This window comes from Colossoma macropomum, unplaced genomic scaffold, assembly GCF_904425465.1.
Source record: "Colossoma macropomum unplaced genomic scaffold, Colossoma_macropomum, whole genome shotgun sequence".
Taxonomy (NCBI): domain Eukaryota; kingdom Metazoa; phylum Chordata; class Actinopteri; order Characiformes; family Serrasalmidae; genus Colossoma; species Colossoma macropomum.
In genome coordinates, this window is record NW_023494799.1 from 9,165,997 (window position 1) to 9,187,072 (window position 21,076).

General features: G+C 39.7%; 1 protein-coding gene across 1 annotated transcript in view; it reads left to right on the top strand.

Annotated features, from left to right (window-relative positions):
* Nucleotides 1-736: 736 nt before the first annotated feature.
* Nucleotides 737-21,076, top strand: part of cbarpb (CACN subunit beta associated regulatory protein b) — a 32,396-nt gene continuing 12,056 nt past the window's right edge. Inside the window, 6 exon segments of the mRNA XM_036587110.1 lie at nucleotides 737-823; nucleotides 6,750-6,822; nucleotides 13,829-13,974; nucleotides 18,729-18,808; nucleotides 20,245-20,327; nucleotides 20,329-20,408. Of these exon segments, the coding sequence (XP_036443003.1) occupies nucleotides 6,775-6,822; nucleotides 13,829-13,974; nucleotides 18,729-18,808; nucleotides 20,245-20,327; nucleotides 20,329-20,408 (437 nt within the window). The 5' untranslated portion in view covers nucleotides 737-823; nucleotides 6,750-6,774.

Here is a 21,076-nt window from a genome sequence, read left to right on the forward strand (position 1 = left end):
AAAATGCTGTGGCGGAGAGGTACATGCAGGGCGTTATAAGGCAAAATAGTCCCCAAAGACTATTTAACCATTTTCAACACATGAAAGCTCACTAGTGGTTTTGAATAGTAAATAAAATGGCTATATATGCATTATAGACATCCCAACGCCTGGCTCCTATCGCCACTACTGTAAATAAATCCGTTTATATCCAGTGTACCATGTCATATTCTGGCACTATATGAACCGGCGGAATTCCCTTTTAACAAGCAGGTGCAACGACTGTAAGTGATCTTGATGGCCACTAGGTGGCGCCTGGACACTACCAAAGACAGTCACCGGCAATTAGGGCTAACAAATCTTCACAAAACGTTACAAAATGTTCTTTTTCGGATATATGCCTTCATTAAAGACCCTACAGGCTGGGCTGCCTAACAGGAAAAAAAAACTGTTATAATACAGGCTGAAAGAATTATTATTTATTATGCATTATACTTTATAATTATAATTATTGGATGAAATGAAATAATTGCCTCATATTAGCACCTTTGAATGATCTCCTCACCTGACATCAAACAATAAGAGGGTCTGTCAGGTTTCTGTGCTCCCCTCATTATTCATTCTGGAAGGAGCCCGGTCTTTGTCTCCCCTTCGCCTTAGCTCACCTTCTACGTCACACGGTGCTTTCCTCGCTGGGCGGTGGGAGGGTGGGTGTGTCTGACGCGGGGCTTTCATTTCATTCATAAATACATTTAGCTTTTACATTCTCATATCAGCGTGCTGGGAGGACACTCGCTCGCTTTCGGCGAAGCATTCTTACATGGATCACATCCATTATAATTAGGTAAGCTTGAACAGGCCTGTGTGATCATTTACTTGCATGCAGCTCGTTTGCTATTCGCTTCTGCTGAACTGCTGTAGGTTCTTTGCATTGCTTATGGACAGCACTGTCACTGTCAGCCTCACAGGGGCTCAGCAAAGCGCGCAGCCTCTCCAGAACTACCTCTAATCTGTCAAAGAAGGCTTCAGTTCATGCAAGCAATTGTTACACTAGTTCATTTTTGAGCTAGTGACAAAAAAGGATAGTATATTGATTACTTATGCCTTCTCATCTCCACTTGCTTGGGTTATTAGCTTTTCCTTAGTCTTCATCTTCACTTTATGCCATTATATTGCTTCATAACTCACCATCACTCTTGGCATCTTTTGACCAGCCTGTGTTGCTTGGAATTGTGTGCTGCTACAGTGCTGATGGGGAATATGCTGGGGGGGAAGCACAGCCAGATGCATGCATTTACAATTTGGCTGACTTTTGGAGGAGAGAGTGATTTCCTGCCAGCGTTGCAAAAATAATTTATAGCCGAGTGGGTCTGGCTCCATAAGTTGATCAATTATTTGTGATGTGACATAACGCAGCACAGACGTAGTCCTGTCTTACCTTTAAAATGATGCACTTGGCATAAAATGAGTGTCCGGATGTCTGGAGCAGATGCTTGGCACCCCTTGTTTGGAGCGTGAAGGGACAGAACTGAAAGCAACAGTTCCCTGTTTCAAGGGTTTTTCATCTCTAAAGGTGGGTCAGTGGCTGGACCGATAGAATATGTCCAAAAGTTTGTAGACACCTGCTCATTCAATGTTTCTTCTAATAGTAAGAAGTTTGTCCTGCGCTTTGCTCCTCTACTGCTCTGCGAAGGCTTTACACTACATGTTAGAACATTGCTGTGAAGATCTGATTGCATTCAGCTGCAAGAGCATCAGTGAGGTTGGGTACTGATGTTGGATGAGTTCTGAGTCACTCCAACTCACCCCAAAGATATTGGGTGGAGTTCCATCACTACATGGAATGCAGAACATGCTCCACAGCCCAATGCAGGGGGGCTTTATACTCCTCCAGCCCACACTTGGAAACGGGTATGATGACCTTAGGCTCCTGTGCAGCTGCTGTCTATTGGCAATGCTTTTCTAAGGAGATTATACAAGCATGCAAGTGTCAGCAATGAGTGCACCATAAAATAGTTGATTTAGCTAATTAGAAGGGGTGTCTGGATACTTTTGGACATTTAGCACAGACAGTGACTTTTAATATATTTATCCAAACTTGATCAGGTTTTTAGATTATGTCTAGTTTATTAACAGTGCACAGAACTACTAAAGTCTGAGGGTGCCCGAAATGGTTCTATGGAGCGATGCAGTAGATGAATCACTGTTCCCTAAAGAACCTTTCAACAGTGGGTGCTTTAAGGAATTTTTAAGTTTAGGACATGATTGCGCAGCTAAAATCTACACTCTTAAAAAAGATGGTTCTTCAAGCATTCTGCGGTAAAGAAATTGGTTCTATAAAAAACCACGGATACTCAAAGAACCCTTTGCATGATTAAAGGGTTCTTTGCATCATGAAAGAGTTCTTAAGAATGTGCTACAGATTGTAATATATAGAACCTTTTTCAAAAAGATTCTAGATAGCACCCACAATGTCAAGCTTGTAACAATAGAAGAACGCTTTTGAGTGCTATATAGAATCCCTTTCAAAAAGGTTCTATATAGAACAATCTGCAGCACATTCTGCATCAATCTGAAGAACGCTTTCATAATGCAAAGAACCTTTAATCTTTACTAAAGAACCCTTGAAGCAACATAATTTTTTAGAGTGTTTTACATTATTATACAATACGTCGATTAAAAAAATGAAAGAATTAAACTTTTCATTCTCGATGGATCATCTTAGTTGTTAACTTGTAGTCTGAGTGATAAACAAGGTCTGTAGGTCATTATAAACCCATATTTAGCAGACTGAAGCTTCCCCAAAAAGGGGTGGTATTAGCTCTCAAAACATTGAGTGCATTTACATGCACTTAATAATCTGATAACTGCAGAAAATCAGATTTTGTCAGTAATCCGATCAATGCGTTTACATGCACTTGAGTAATCAGATAACGGAAAACTCCAGGTCTACATAAGTCAGGCAGTAATCAGATTTCTGCTTTGCAACCGGCCAATAAACCAATAAGCAGAAGACAATAAATGTACATCTTTTTTTTAAAAACATCGCGCCACATTACCTGGAAATATGAACATACATCATCTAGAAGATGAAGAATATTTAAGTCTTTCATTTCGTCAAGTATGTAGTTGGTTTCAGTGTTGCTCCAAAAGTGTTTTGCTGCGTCTCGCAGTGACGCTTCTTGCTTATTTCTGGTACCGTGGTCTGTTCTCGCACATGTGCAGACTGAGAAATCCGAAAGAAATCAGAGTAAGAGTTTACATGCACTAAGAAATCTGATTACAGAGCTAAAATCCAGCTCTCTTTATCAGATTTCTTATTCAGATTTCTAAACCTTACTCCGATCTAAGAAATCAGAGTGTTCTGTTTACATGACCATTTGAATAATCAGATAACTGCAGAAATCTGGTTATGATCAGAGTATTGAGTGCATGTAAACACACTCATTGAAAGAGAGGAATCCCACACCAGCCAGATCTCATGTATGTTTGTAGTTACATATAACATATACAAAGTAAATTAAAATGTTTGCAGTAATAAATTGCACATAAATTATTACTCTTTAATTGCTAGATTATTCGACTACTGATACAATTGACAGTGACAGCCCTATACCAGTTAGGGAGTTTCTCTAGCACAGCAAGTCAAAGGCAAGAACTACTTAAAGTGTGCTTCAAGAAATATTATTTATATATATTTATATTATTTATATCCCTGAAAGAGGGGAAACCCACACCAGCAGGATCTAATGAGTGTTCATATGCATCTAAAATTCAATGTACAGGTAGTAAAATGAAACGTTTGCCGTGCATTATTTCAAGGTCTGGCAGTCTGGTATGCTGTTTGATTAGATGTGGAGCATTCTGCATCTCAAAATGGTAATAAATGAATGGACCATCATTTTCTCTGGGCTAGATAGTCTTTGGATGAGGAGAGATAGAAAAAGAGAGAAAGAGAGAGTGATAATGTTGAGCTGTTATGAGGCTCTACGACCAGGTGGGTGGGCAGAGGCTGACTGAGTATGCAGCAGGAACAGAGGGTTTTGCAGCGAGACACACACACAGAACGCTGCTCAACTTGCACACACACACACACACGCGCGCACACACACTCTGACTTCAGGCATCGTCTCAGCATTGGCGGAATAGGGACGGCACACACATCTCTCTGCATGCTGCCTTTTTCCTGTTATATGAGTGGAGCTGCTTGGAAGGTGAGTGTAAGTATGTATGTGCGTCTGACTGTCTGTATGTGTGTGGTAGACAGACAGAAAGAGAGAGAGAGAGAGAGAGAGTGGGAAACAGAGGGATATACATACACATACGTTTGTGTGTGTGTGTATATATATACATATATATATATATATATATATACACATACACATATATATGCGTGTGCAGAGAGAGAGGGAGATTTATGTTTATGTGGTTTAGGCAGAGGAAGCTGCAGCAATAATGACATTATCAGAGACGGAGCACATGCTGCTGGGCCTCAGCTTCTGGAAAGCTGGAATCATCGCCTCATTATACAGAGAAGAAAGAGACAGCCGGACTTTAAAGGGATTAACATGTGTAGCAGAATGTTTAAAGCTGCATTCTGGAGCTAACAGTCCACATAGGTCTTTTCTTCACTATCTTGTGTTGAGCAGCTTTGCCAGGCTAAGTTCATTCAGGTCATGGATAATAAAGGTGACACAGTAATGCTCTGTATACCAGTTGGGTTAGGGCACTAGGGCACGCTGTCTCATTGATGTGAAGCACTGCTCTTGTGAAGCATCAAAGCTATTTGACTGCTAATGGCACCCCCTTGTGGAGAACTGTCCGCCTGCTAAATGTGAGGGAGTGAATGAGTGAGTTACAAGCAGTGCCGAAGTGGGTCTTGTTTTTATTTTTAAGTATCTTAAGGTCCTGTCACATTTCTCACTGTCCACCTGCTTGGAAATGTCCTCATCCTCCTTATGTAGCTTCATCATTCTTGTCTTCTTGGTGCCAACTCGGTTTGCAGTTCTTGCCAGTGCCGTCCATCTTCACATAATTCACATACATTTGCAAAAAAAGTAATGAAATCTGTAGACCACTGCTTGTGTCACCATTGCACTCAATTTGATATGCTAATCTCGAGGCTGAGGTTACCTTCATATTTCAATTTCTGTTCCACCTTAAATAGTGCAGCAGTTGCACGCTAGCGCACATGCAGATGTCTGAACGTAACTGCTACAACATCTAAGGTGGAACAGGAATGAGAATAAGAAGCTAACTTTAGCTTCATCTAATCTCTATCCACTGTATGAGGCTCATTAGCAATCACCTGGGCTGGGGCACTTCAGGTGCTGTTAGTTTAACCTCTAAATTACTACAGATATACACTTGGACACAACATTTGTAGTTTTTATGAGCATTCTTGTGCTTGAGTTTGTACATTAGCTCACATTAACAGGCCCAAAATGCTACCAGCCCACCAGGAGTTCACTCAAGTCTCCTGGTTAGTTACTAGCCAGTTCAATGTGATGCTTGGTGTCTAATATCAAATGTCTCCACAATGTTCCTGCTCATCTTCAAATGATAAGCCAAAAAGCAAACATACAAATTTCTCCTCTTACCCCAATGTAATTGATCAGCCAAAACATGTGTTGTGTCCAAAGTTTGCTTCTTTAGTTTTGGAGCTAAAGCTAAAGCTAAAAAATAATGGAAGCTTGTTGAGAATTGGGCATCATTAAAATCTTGCGTAAAACCATGTCTAGTTGTTACGTAATCTCAAATAGACTTGCTTATGTGGTTTGAGACAGTGTGTGGCATTGTGTTACCTATAGAAATGAACAAAATATGTTCCAAGGCTGTATTTGGGAAATGGCAAATTCATTCCCCAGTGATGCCACAGCCATCCGACTCCAAGAAAACAGAATTGGTCTCGCTAAGACAGCCCTCCTTCTTCCCCATCACTCAGCATGAGCATGATCAAAGTCTTTATAGGAACATCTGTCCAGTCTGCGACCAGCTTGGCAATGCCTTTGGGCAATTATTTACTGTCATTTGTAGCGTTTAGCTAAAATAACGCAGAAAACACATTTTTTTCAGCTTGTCCTGACTATGAAGGAGGGCTTTTCCCACTTGCAGCTTTACCTGCTAGCTGATTAGCTCTTTTTACTGGACAGTGGACAGACGCCATGTTGAGCCTTACAAGCTTTTCCATTTGTTTGTCAACCAGTGCACTGTCTCCTCATTATAATGTCTCTGGCGTTATGCTAGCTAGCGTGGGTGTTTGTTAGCTGATGTATTGGTAGTTCTCCTCCAAGGATCTTAAACTGCCAAATGATAGTGTGTTAGCTGCAGTTTGAAAAGATACGGTGGCTCCTCATGTGTGTCAGAAGAAGCACCAGGCCTTATTCTCATAGCTTGGTAGCATCATGTGATAGAGGATGACTTTACCTTTGGCTAAACCAGGGAGAAAAATTTCATAGCTAAGAGCAGCAATACTATTGTTTTTAGCTATGCAACATACTTAGCATTTGAGCATATGAACCCACATAAGATAGAAGTATAAGCTTTCACCACTTGTTAGCAACATTAGCCTCGTAGGCCCAATACAAAACTAACGAAGCAAACTAAAGACACCAAACATGTCTTGGCTGATTGAGAACATTTGGGGTAAAGGAAAGTTGATTTTTGGCTGAATCATGGCTGATAATCTGTTACTTTGAGTCACGTTGGAGAATTGGAAACGTCTCCATAGTGTTCCTGCTGGCCTTAAAACAGCTGCACGCCTTCCTCAGGGGGACGCACTCGCTGGCCTGGACCATGAGCAATGAGTCTGCCGTCTGGAAAAACCTAACAGAAAGCCCCACAGTAAGTATACATCTTCCTCTCTCTCTTTCATTCTCTCTTCCTCTCCCCTTCTTCCTGCACTGTTCTCTTTCATTACCTCCAATCTCCCTCTACAAGTATCTCCAGACATGCAAATAGAAAATATCCTGTTCTGTGTTCTCAGTAATTGAATTCTCAGCCTGATCTAAACAGATTAAGCCCTGCACGAGAACTTTCTTCAGTCAGACTGAGCTCACTGCATAGACAAACAATGTAGACAAACATCAGAATCAGAATGACAGCCAGCATCTTCAATTACCGGCATCTGCTAAATTATCTTCTTAATGGGAAAAAAATGTTGATCAGTGGTTGACTTTAAGCTGGAGTTTTCTTTGATGGAAGGCAGTTGGTGCCTTCCAGCCAAGAACAGCATGAATACAGAAACTTTAAAGCACCGACAATGACTGTGATGTTATTTGTGTAGTTCTGAAAAGTTTTACCTTCTCATGGATTGGCCTGGTTTTTGGGTGCAATTATGTCTAGACAATAAACAGCATAAATTAGTCCTGGGACTAAGACTGGGGACTTAATTCTAGGTCTAGAAAACCTGCCTTTTAAAATTTATGCATAAAAGTCACCAACGCTCTGCTGACTCGATGACTGCAGAGTTCCAAACCTCCTCTGGCATTAAAATCCGCACAAAAACTGCACCAGGAGCTTCATGGCCTGGGTATCCATGGCTGAGCAGCTGCACGCAAGCCTTGCATCACCATGCACAATGCTAAGTGTCGGATGGAGTTGTGTAAAGAACACCACCACTGGACTCTGGAGCAGTTGAAACATATTCTGAGTGACGAATCACTCTTCTCTATCTGGCAGTCTGATGGACGAGTCTGGGTTTGACGAGTGCCAGCAGAACGCTACCTGCCTGACTGCATTGTGCCAACTGTAAAGTTTGGTGGAGGAGGGACAATGCTATGGGGTTGTTTTTCAGGGGTTGGCCTAGGCCCCTTAGTTCCGGTTAAGGGAAATCATAATGCTTTATCATACTAAGACATTTTGGAGAATTGCTTCCACCTTTGTGGGAACAGTTTGGGGAAGGCCCTTTCCTGTTCCAGCATGACTGAGCCCCAGTGCACAAAGCAAGGTCCATAAAGGCATGACTGGGTGAGTTTGGTGTGGAAGATCTTGACTGGCCCTCACAGAGCCCTGACCTCAACCTCATCAAACACCTTTGGGATGAACTAGAATGGAGATTGTGAGCCAGGCCCTCTCGTCTAACATCAGTGTCTGACCTCACAAATGCTCTTCTGGATGAATGGGCAAAAATTCCTACAGACACTCTCCAAAATCTTGTAGAAAGCTTCCCGGAAGTGGAAGCTGCTATATCTGCAAAGGGGGGACCAACTTCATATTAATGCCTATGGATTTAGAATGAGATGTCATAAAAGCTCCTGTAGGTGTAATGTGTAGGTGTCCCAATACTTTTGTCCATATAGTGTATATGCCATCGATTTCAGTCATACAGTTAGAGTTTATTTAAGATTACTTAACAACTCGACATGGTTTGAGGACACTGTGTGATAATTTACTCATGGGCTTTACATGCTAACCGGGTTCGATGTCAGCTTCTAGTACGTGTTAGCTACATTAGCCTTGTAGCTCCAGTACAAAGCTAAAGAAGCAAACTTCAGACACCAAACACATCTTAGCTAATTGAGTACGTTTGAGGGTTCACTCGCTGTCCTGGACAATGAGCAATGAGTCTGCAGTGCAGTCACAATGATTTTTTGGACACACAATGACCTGTTCATAATCACGATAAATGTTATACTATATAGATTTTATATTTGCAGTGCATTATATTATTACATTCTGGCTGTGAATATAAATTACAAAATAAATTAATATTTTAGGATATTTAAATTCTCAAATGTTTTATTTTTTTCTTTTTTGTTTTCTTTTCCTGCAAAGTAAAAGTTAGAATTTCACAGTCAGATGGACGAAAGGCTGAAAATCAAGGTTTTAAGAGAAATCCATTCAAGATGTACGTCATCGCTGTCCAAAGAAAAACATGTATTTCCATTTTTGGCTATTTGCACTTTTCAATATCATTTGAGCACAACAAGCATTCTTTACATTGTGTGAATATTTCAAGATGAATGGACCAATAAAAATGCACCAAAATTGCTTAGAAGTAAATCTCTTTCCATTGACTTACATTAAAAGTAAAGAAAGTTTTTGCCCTCTCCTGTAAAGTTACTATTTTGGATACATGTTTTTCTTTGGACAGCGATGATATACAGTAATAGCAGACAAACTTATGGCACTGTCCAAAGTCAGAGACCACCCTTCATTTATTTAATTTCCAGCCAAAACAGATATTAAGTTCTAGATATTAATTTTTCAGCATCATACAAAAAGCAGAAAACGTATATTTAATACATTTTTGTTCATACAAGCCTGAATAACTAAGTACAATTTTTGGTATTTAGAGTCCCCACCCTTTACCTTTATTATGGTTTCCATTCTTTTTAGGAGACTTGCTTTCAAGAAATCTGCAGGGATAGTTTTCCAAAGTTCAGTCTTAGAAGTTGGTTGCATTTTCTGCTTCTCACGATCCAAATAACCCCAAACAAATTCAGTGTTGTTGAACGTTGAGTGGAAGGATGGACAGAAACACCTGTGGATGTTTTCAGATCTGAAGCAGTTTGATTTTCTCCTCTCTGTCACAGATGAAAGCTTTAAATGTTGTTTATCTGATGGCGACAGCTTTGGTGGTCTACCAGGTCTTGTATGGTGTGACATGTTCCTTGCTTATGTAAGTGGATTGTCTTATATCTGATCTAATCTAAATTAATAACTTGGAATTAATGGCCATTTTGACTGCAAATTAAATAAAAGTCGCTAACTTTTGCACACTACTCATAAAAATGAATCAAAGACACATTTATAGCACATAAAAGTACCCACAGTTATAGAATGGCTTCTATTTTTGGCTTATAGATGAGTACCACTCAGATAATTGGAGGTATATACGCTGCTGTAGCAGTGAAGAAAGGCATGGGAAGGTAATTGTAAGGTCTTAGGCCGTATGCGTTTCCTATTCTTCTGCACCAATTTGGCTCGTTTCCACTGATCGCTTCTCTGGATAGATGGGCCGCGGATGACAATTAAACAGGTGGTGAGGCAAGAGGTACTGTGTGCCTGTGGGCTTTGATCTCTTTCAGAAGGAAGCCTTGTGTGCATTGTGCTGGTGTCAGTGGTCCAGGGCTGCGCTGCTGGATCTTTGCGAACCCCCCATTCACTCTTTGGAGCACTGAACACTGCACTTAACAACTCAACTCTGGAACAAAAGAACACACACCTGTGTCCTCCTCGCCCTCTCCGCCCACTCGCACCGAGAGATGAGCGCTCGCCGTCATGCAGAACAGAAGAGCTTTCATGCAGAGTCGTCTGTGTGTGCGTTTTCATTAGAAATGAAAGTTTCAGGATCAAACAAAAGAAGCTTTTGAAGCTCAGAATTGAAAATAATGTCATTCGAGCTCTTTAAGGATTTGTGCTGGCCTGTAGGCGCGCAACAAGTGACAGTATGAGGTTTGGTTTGAAGGACACTGTGCCTCTCTCAGAATTGAAGAGAAGAACATTCCTGCTTTATTAATGAAGCTTTAAGCGTCTGTACTAGTCTGATGTACTGCAGCTTGAAATGATCTGTGATTACATTGTGTTGGTGTGAGATGTGGCAAGTAGGAGAGAAATCTGTCTAAAAATATGATGTTGGTGTTGCAGAAAAGTCACTTTTTTGTGCCAAAGTGACGTCACACTGAGATTGTGTTTTTGTAGCAAAATCTCAGCTTCTGTTTCTCTGTTTTAAAGCTATTTTAGGCACTAAAAGCCAGAATGGAGGCCCACACTTCAGCACCTCATTCTTTCTTATTCATTCATAGTAGGTACACAATATGGACAAAAGTATTGGGACACCTACACATTACACCTACAGGAGCTTTTAGGACATCTCATTTTAAATCCATAGGCATTAATATGGAGTTGTTCCCCCCTTTGCAGCTACAACAGCTTCTACTCTTCTGGGAAGCTTTTTACAAGATTTTGGAGAGTGACTGTGGGAATTTTTGCCTATTCATCCAGAAGAAGTCTGACACTGATGGTGGACGAGAGGGCCTGGCTTGCAATCTCCAGTCTAGTTCATCCCAAAGGTGTTTGATGGGGTTGAGGTCAGGGCTCTGTGCGGGCCAGTCAAGTTCTTCCACACCAAACTCACCCAGCCATGCCTGTATGGACCTTGCTTTGTGCACTGGGGCTCAGTCATGCTGGAACAGAAAAGAGTCTTCCCCAAACTGTTTCCCACAAAGGTGGAAGCATACAAATGTCCAAAAAGTCCTGGTCTGCTGAGACATTAAGATTTCCCTTAACTGTAACTAAGGGGCCACAGCAACCCCTGAAAAACATCCCCATAGCATTGTCCCTCCTCCACCAAACTTTACAGTTGGCACAATGCAGGTGGGTAACGTTCTCCTGGCAATCAGATAGAGAAGTGTTATTTGTCACTCCACAGAATACATTTCCACTGCTGTGGTTCCTAAATGCTTCCACTTTTCAATAATACCACTCACAGTTGATTGTGGAAAATCTAAGAGAGAAGAAACTTCACCAACTGACTTGTTGCAACAGTGGAATCCTATTACAGTACCATGCTTGAATTCAGTGAGCTCTTTAAAATGACCCGTTCTTTCACAGATGTTTGTAAAGGCAGACTGCAGGGCTAGGTGCTTGATTTTATACACCTGTGGCAATGGGACTGAATGAAACACCTGAATTCAATGATTAAGAGGTGTGTCCCAATACTTTTGTCCCTATAGTGTACCTAAAAAAGGTAGAAAAAAAGGTAGAAGTGGCTCTTGTGCGTGTTAAGAAAACAAATCAAGTTGAAATGAATTGAATTGACCTGTTTGTATTTTTACGCTGAATGAGTAAATTAACAGCAGCAAAATAATCTAAAATAACATAAAGTGAAATACAATCAAATGAATATATATATATAAGATAAATAAATAAATAATAAATAATAAGTTTAAAAAATATATAAAAACAAATTAAATAAATAAAATACAAAAAAGAAAATTGTATCATGATGATAATCAGACACAGAGGAATTTGAAATAGGTTGCAAAGCTTCACACATTTGAGAAAAGCATTGCTCTTCTTATCATTCATCACTTTAAAGGATGTAATCCACTGCTTCATTTCTAACACTGATATTTTTGGAATTGAATTTGAATTTGTTTTTCTGAATAAATTATTTTGAAGATAAAATAATTAACATATTCAAGAGCAGTATTAGACCTTATGTTGTAACAAACAATACCTTTCATAGTAAAGCTGTGACTGTGATTTACAGGAGAATTAAACTTAGGTGAGACCAGAAAAGAGACACAAAAGATACAATCATAAAAGAGGTGAACCACTGATTCACTTTCCTCCTTACAAAACACCTATTTTTAAAATTTATTTTAAGTATTAGCTTTGAAAGAACATCATTATCCCAAACGTTAAATCAGTCAATCAAGTCCTACAAAAGAGATAAAATTGTTTTTCCAAATCTCACAGGATTTCCACCAGGAATCATGAGGCGCATACCCAAATAAATGTTGTAAAAAAAAGTCTGTAGTAGTTAAAATAGGATATCCCAGTCACTCAGCTATTTTAATCTGAAACTATTTGTGATGATTTCTTGCATTCAAATATTTTACTGGCTTCTGCCTCCATCTGTTTGCCTATTGGATATGTCTTTCCACCTGGTTTGCTTACCATCTCTGTGTTGTCTTTCGTCTTACGCTATCTTCCCTCAGGCATACCCTTATATTCTGTATTTAAGTTAATTGCCAAGCTTTGTTATTGCTGATTTTGCTGCATTGTCTATTTTTGAATGTGGTTCTAATCTCACTGGTCATTACAATGGCCACTTTTAGACCAACTTTAGTAAAATAATAATAAGATTGGGCTAACATAATTAAATCATTACCAGTAGATCAAGTTCATCAGCTTTTAATGACCAAAGTTAGAAATGTGATAGCAGATTTTTTTAACAAATGGTGGTCAGTTTAAGTACATTTTGTTGGATTAACTAATGGCCTTCATTTGAAAGAAAGTCATTTTATTGTGTGGTAATACATTCCATATTTTTAGTTCAGGCAAAGAATGATTTTAGGCGCAGATACTGAATAATTCATAGTAGTTACTGAATGATTAATAGATGCTGAATAATTTCTGGGTAGCACTGTCGCCTCACAACAAGGAGGGGCTGGGTTCGATTCCCTGGCCGGGTGACCAGGGTCCTTTCTGTGTGGAGTTTGTATGTTTCCTCCCACAGTCCAAAGACGTGCAGTCAGACAAATTGGAGAGGTTAAATTACCCCTAGGTGTGAATGTGTGTGTGAATGTGTATGTCTGTGTGTCTGCCCTATGATGGACTGGTGACCTGTCAAGGGTGTTACCTTCTTTCTCGCCCAGTGACCGCTATGATAGGCTCCAGCACCGTCTGCGACTCAGGAGGATAAGCGGTTTAGATTGTGTGTGTGTGTGCGTGAATAATTTGTAGTAGTTATTGAATAATTCATAGTAAATGCTGAACAATTATAATAGTAACTGAATAGTAAGCCTTGAAGGGGGAGGTTTGATGTGAAATGATTCTCTGAAGAGAACTTAATGATTCTTTACAGTGGTGGTGATAGGAACCAGAGGTCTTGATGTCTACAACATAAACAGAACCTTTTTATTTGCCATTTAAAACAAAAAGTGAACCTACATGTCTTCTGCGTTGCTATGTGTTGTTGATAATGATAAATAGCTGTTTATCTACTACGTTGCCTTCCAACATATTATTTAATTATGCAGAAATGTTGACAAATGGTGGAATGTTCATGTATTATTAATAACCGAATAATAAACCTAGAGATTAAGGGGTTAAAGGGGTTTCATTGAACTCATGTTTCCACATTGAACCTGACTGACCGCCTCTGTTGTTTACTCAGGAGCTCCCCCTGGAGCCCGGGGGGCAGGATGGCTACGTCCTGCTGCTGGTCCTCTTGTCCATCTTCCTTGGGGGGACGCTGGTCCTGCTGTCCGTCCTGCTGATCGCCTGCCGCCGCTGCTGTGAGGGGGACCGGCGCTACGCCCGGTGAGACGAAAGTGAACCTAATTTCCACATGAGTAAAATGTATTACACCTACACAGTTATTGCCAAAAGTAAGTACAGTGAAAGACGAAACTGTGTGGATGTAACATTTTTTATTCACATGGAAATTATGTCTTCAGCTCATGCACTAATGCAAGGGATGCATTTCTTCTTTCAGTGTAAATGAATTAGGCCTTCCTGGAGTAACCCTGCCCCGCTTATTTTAGTACTTTTCCTGCTCTGACACACTTGATACAGCCAATCTGCTGATTACCAAGCCATTTCTGAGGGGAAGTGATTGTGCAGGGAAAACACTAAATCATGCAGGCAGGGCTGCTCCAGGACCAACACTGAGTGTGGATAATATATTGTAATGCATTTATTCACAAGCATCATATAAAATAACAACCAATGACTAAATTCTGCTCTAGTTCAAATGATTACAAGCGCTAATAATCCTTGTTTCTGCACTCGTTGTCCATTTTATCAGCTCCACTTACTATATAGGTGCACTTTGTAGTTCTACAGTTACAGACTGTAGTCCATCTGTTTCTCTGCATACTTTGTTAGCCCCCTCTTACCCTGTTCTTCAGGACCCCCATGGCCCCTCACAGAGTAGGTACTATTTGGGTGGTGGATCATTCTCAGCACTGCAGTAACACTGACGTGGTGGAGGTGTGTTAGTGTGTGTTGTGCTGGTCTGAGTGGATCAGACACAGCAGTGCTGCTGGAGTTTTTAAACACAGTGTCCACTCACTGTCCACTCTATTAGACACTCCTACCTTGTCAGTCCATCTTGTAGTTGTAAAGTCAGAGACGATAGCTCATCTGCTGCTGCATAGTTTGCGTTGGTCATCCTCTAGTCCTTCATCAGTTGTCACAGGATGCTGCCCACAGGACGCTGCTGGCTGGATATTTTTGGCTGGTGGACTGTTCTCAGTCCCAGCAGTGACACTGAGGTGTTTAAAAACATGAATATATCCAACTTAGATTTTGTCATATATGCACATATGTGACACATGCCAACTTTGTTGTGTGACATTGTGCATTTTGACAAAATCTAGTGGATACAAATATATTTCAGCCATATATATATATATATATATATATATATATATATATATATATATATATATATATCAGCTCATGCAAGCATATATGTTTAACACATCTATTCAAAAATATATGATAGAAAACACTATTCAACACAAAATAATATTCATATATGATTATATATATGCTAGCTTCATGTTATACACGTTTTTTTGCATTTAATTTAGATTTAGACTCAGTGTTTGTATCAGAAATAGATATACAAAATATGTATGATCCATATTTTATGCATGTATGTATATGTATGTATGTCACCCACCTATCAGACATATGTATGATCTATATATTATGCTTATATTTGTGACTTACATGTACACTACATTTATGACCATGTATTTTGAAATATATGCCTGACCTTTTATGATATATGTGCATATATGGCCATATATCAGATTTTTATATGGGTGCTTGCAGCCCATCAGTAGACAGAGTGCTCTGACAATGAAAGAAATGGCTTTACAAAGTGCTAGCATAGGATATGTGTCCTATGCTGCAGTGCAGAAAAGGAGTGTACAAAAACTATAGAGCCAAAAAAGGCAGTAGGGACACGCTAATGGACCGGCATGCTGTAGGAGAGATATTGCCCATTCAGTGAGTGTATTATAGATAGCACTGAGATGGCTAATGACTTCAGTTTGTTCATGATGAGTTTTGCTTGTGCCTAAGGCCTGTTACAGAATGTGATGGTCAAAAAGTAGCAAGTGCTTCCAGAAGGATGAGTAAATCAATGGTTTCCCCATATTTTGCTCAGCTTTCCTCTTTCTCCAGTCATAGTCAATCAGCTAAGACATGTTTGGTGTCTGAAGGTTCTTTCATTTTGCAAACTGCATGCTTTTAGCATCACTTAGACTTGATCATGCAGCATCTGACGCTGTGTAAATATACTTTTAACCAAATTGAGGCCTCTAAAATGCTACTGCTACTGTCCATTTATATAGATCATAGTGACTTTATGTCATACAGGGTCAGGAATGACATTAGCATGTCTATTTGAGATTACTTAACAACTTAATATGGTTTCAGGCAATTATGAGGTGATGTAGGCATGCAGTTTGCACAATGCTAAATGGCTTAAAGTCCACCAATTTTCTGAATAATTCTGTCCTTGAGATGTAAACAGAGTCATTCAGAGTGGTTTGACATGAAATGGTTCATTGCAAAGAAACAGACTCTTTCAGATTTCTTACAGACTTACTGATTTCTTTACAGTGGTGGTGATGGGAACCGGGGGTCACAATGTCTACAATGTCTACAACACAAGTATAGCCATTTTATTTGCTATCCAAAACCACCAGTGAGAGGTTTATGTAATGTTGATTGAGTCTATGTTATGTTGTCATGGTAAGTTGCCATAAATCTGAAAAAAGTTTTTTTTTGGGGACTATTTTGCCTTATAACATTCTGCATGTTCCCTCCGCCATGAATGGATTAAAATAAGAGGATTAAAATATATCTTTAGCCAAAACTTCATCACAAAACTATCATAAAACAATGCCTCAGACATCAGGCAGCACATATCTAACCATTTCATGTAATAACCTTCTGTGAGGGAGATTTCAGATGTCTGGTTCCTATCACCACCATTGTGAACAATTCTAGCTTCAGATTTCTCTAGAACAGAGAATTTCACACCAAAGCACTCTGAATGGCTTTGTTTACATTCTCAACCACTTAATTATGTAAAATTCTTTGAAGAATTAGATTTAGTTTCCCTTTAATGCTTCCATCGATAGCTACATTAGCCTCATAGCTCCAGTGGAAAACTAAACATTCCTTCGTTGTTTGAGTACATTTTTGAGAAAACTTGTCTCAAATTTTATTTTTGGTTGAACCTCAGCTTGAAAATCTACTGTGATGGTGGGTATGGTTCCTTGTAGAGCTGTTCTTTCTGTTATTTTGCTGCCATCGATCTTCGGTGCCAAGTTCACAGTGCTGTGTGCTGTGCCTTTCTGTCAGGGGCAGAAGTGTTACCATCCTTCCCCCTGTGCTGGTCTGTTTGAGTGAGTGAGTGTGGTGGCTGAGAGGTACTGAGTGTGCCCGCGCCCCGACCAGGCTGGAGCGCTGCAGCTCCCACAAATGACGAGGCTAATGAGATCTCATAGCAGCCATCAGCCGTGATTAATCTCTCCTGGCGCGTGGAGCACGCTCCGACACCCGCTCACACACTCACACACACTCACACATAGTGGAGCAGAGTCACAGAGTACATTGCTTTGGACTGAAAAAGCACCCCCAGTTTATCCTCACTGCTACACGCTCCCATATGGAGGGAGAAATTGTCTCTCAGAAAACATGGATTACTGAATGTGCAGACAGCACAGCGGGCTCTGTAAAGGGTGGGCGATATATCACAATACCTGACATTTTCACAATGCATGATATGCATCACGATACTTATTTTTTCGGAACAGACAAAATGCACCAGCTGTAAAGCAGATGAAAGACCATAATAAAGTACAGTTGTATGCAAAAGTTTGAGTGCCCCTGGTCAAATTACATGTTTTGTTGATTTGTAAAAAACCTCTACAGAGAACAGACTTCTGAACATTTGAATGCACAAGCACTGTTTATCTGCTGAATACAGCATATTGGAATAAAATAATTAAATCAAATGCTGCCTGTACAAACATTTATAGCACGTTTTATATTTTATATGTTTAATTTTTTCTAATATGTTAAGCTCAGCAAATAAATAGAAATTGTGCATTAAATTTCTCAGAGAAAACACCATATTAGTTAAATGTTAAAGTGCAATTCCACCAATTTTTCAACATTTCTGTATAAGTCAGTAGTTGGGATATAAACAAAGTCATGCAGAGTGGTTTAATGTGAAATGGCTTTGTTGAGAAACTTGCTGACTGAGATTTCTTTACAGTGGTGGTGATGGGAACCAGGGGTCACCTTGTCTACAATACAGATATAGCCATTTTATTTACTATCCACAACCACCAGTGAACCTACACGTGTCTTCTGAGTTTTTATATGGAACGTTGATGATGGTCAAATAATGGCAAATTTGGAAACAAAAAGTTTTATTGGGGACTACTTTGCCTTATAGCACCCTACATGTAACGATGTATCTCTCCACCATTAATAGATTTTGAAAGTACATCATAACCCAAAAGTTTATCTCAAAACTGTCATAGAATAATGTCTCAGAGATGTGGCGGCATATTCAGAGCCGTTTCATGTAATAACTTTCTGTAAGGGAGCTTTTAGAGGTGGGCGTCTGGTTCCTATCACCACCACTGTAAAGGAATCTGAGTCAGTAAGTTTCTCTACAGTGAACCATTTTACATCTAACCACTCTGAATGACTTTGTTTGCATCTCAACCCTTTAATTATCTGAAAATCAGCAAAACGTAATTTGATCTTGGCTGTTCTGTTTTATACAACTGTATCAGGACAAATTCATTTCGGTGTTTGCAAAAATAAACGGTTTAAGAAGGAACAGGTGGAAAATCAAACCACTGAGAATGAGTAAAATAAGATAGTGGCATAATGGGCTGCCATCCAATTAGCTGCTCTTTATTATGGGGTTCAGTTACTGTAGACTTGTTGGAGTTCATTTTTATCTATAATTGATCTAAACCTAAGTCATTTCATGTCATTTGGTTGACCGTTATTCTTTCTCTGTGTTGAAGGTTCATTCTCTGCTTCAGAGCCAGTGATGATCCGGAGAAAACCACCACCTCCTATCTCGAGGAGTCTCAGCCTGTGCATGGTATGATGGGTGTAGCTTATTAGGGCTATTGTACCTAAAACATTAGGACAGAATTACCAGTGCTTTATTGGGCCAAACATCCATAAGTTCTCTCTCATATAAAAACTAGAAAACACAGTCAGCTCCATAATTATTAGCACCCTCGATTAAGATGTTTTTGCGGTTAGGTAGCTCAATCTTACGGAGCCCTGCCGGTGACATCCTGTATAAATAAAAATTATGCGTGGCCATGACTGAGTAAGGAGTGGGAACGATATTTTTAAGTCGTGGCCACAAGTTCGTAAGGTGTAGAAACGAGATTACGCCTTATTACGCTGTGGTCAAGGCTTAATTATCTCATTCCCTTGCCTTACTAAGTCGCGGCCACGCATTAGGAACTCGTTCCCATGTCTTACTAAGTCGTGGCCACGCATTAGGATCTCGTTCCCACACCTACATCGTTGCCACATATTGTTTTTATTTATATAGGATGCCACCAGCAGGGCTCTGTAAAATCTCATGCTAAAAATATGAGAAAATTTCAAACTTTTAATGATAGCAAAAGTAAACATGTTAAACAGGTTAAAAAGAGTGAAATATAAATGGGAACTTCTTTAGTTACATTTTATTCATGAGAGGTACTAATAATGGTTTTGTTAAAAAAAGGTGTTTTGTTTTTTTTCTCAAGTTTTCAGTGTGAGAAAATTAACAACAAAGACTTTTTTATGCTCTTTTTTTTTTGTAGGGTGCCAATAATTATGGAGCAGTGACGTGTATAATATGGGCATTACTCAACACGTACCTTTTAATATTTTCTGCTGTTCCCCTTGGGCCTTAAAAGAGTTGATATTGCCATGTTGCTATACATTCGATTTGCATTATGTAATTATTTAAATGTGATAATTGCATAATTAATTACATAATTGGTTATGTAATAGCTTTATTTGGTTTACGTTCTGTATTGACAGGTTTGAGTCTGCATTGACTTTTTTCCATTTGTTTTGATGTCAAAAAATGGCAAAAACCTGACAAAAAAATTTGGAATAAAAAATAAATCTCCTCCTTACAAAAACGCAAATATGATGAACATTGAAAGATTAGAATCTGCATATTACACATAATTTCTCTGTTTGGTTTAATGAGCTACGTGTGAGAAATAATTAACAACAATCTACAACAAGTGGTTATTGCCAGCTGTTACTTCAAAGGGTTATAGGTCACCTATTTTTCTGCCTTTTTCTATTATAAACAACTTTAAATTAGAATCCAGTGGGCAGCTGCTTCACCTACGCGTTGTAATTATTGTCTGTGATAGTTGAGCGTACGTTACAGATGTGGCAGACAGAGATTATTGTGAAAAACTATTATATTTACATTAATCGAGCACATTTTTACATGTGGTATGTATTTGAGAAGGTGGGATGTACTTGGTGGCATGTTTGGTCTCTTCTCTGCAGAAATCACTATCCGTGTGGATGAGTCAGACTGTGTGTCAGCGGGCAGCTCCCACGACGCAGAGACCGAGCGCTTTCTCTCCACAGGGGACCACGGGCCGCCGGGTCTCTTTCAACGAGGCTGCGCTCTTCGACCACAGCAAGAAGACGCAGGAGAAAGGTCGAAGGTCAGCCGCCCACTCACCCTCGCCTCCCTCTATCTCTTGAGCCGGACAGCGTTATTCTCTTTTATTAACCTCTTAAACCCGCGGGGCAGTACGTCGGCCCACGCTTCAGCTCCTCACCCTCAGACTGCAGAGCGTACACGTTAGTTTTAGTTATCAGATAATCCATAAGGGATCCTAAAAGATACATATTATGGTTAATGACTGAATTATAGACCTGGGGTTTGAGGGGTTAATGCACAGCATAAAGTTCAGAGACAGAGAGAGAAGAGACGAGAGAAAAAGAAAGAGAAAGAGAGAGAAAATGAAAGAGAGAGAAAACGAGAGAGACAGATGGAAAGAAGTGAGAGACAGAGAAAGAATGGAATTGAATTGAGAAGGAGAGAGAGAAAAGAAAGAGAAGGGAGAGAGGAAAGAGAGAAAGGGAGAGAGAAACAGTGAAACTAAGAAGAGATGAAAGAGAAAAAGAGGAAAGAAAAAATGAAAGAGAGAGAGGGAGAGAGAAAAAGAGAGACAGAATGAGAAAGAAAGAAAGAAAGAGAGAAAAAGAGAGCAGAGAGAGAGAGAGAGAAAAGAGAGAAATGAGAGTAAGAAAGAGAAAAAAGAGATGGATAGAGGAAAAAGAGACAGAAGAGAGAAAGGGATAGAGACAAAGGAAAAAAGAGGAAGGG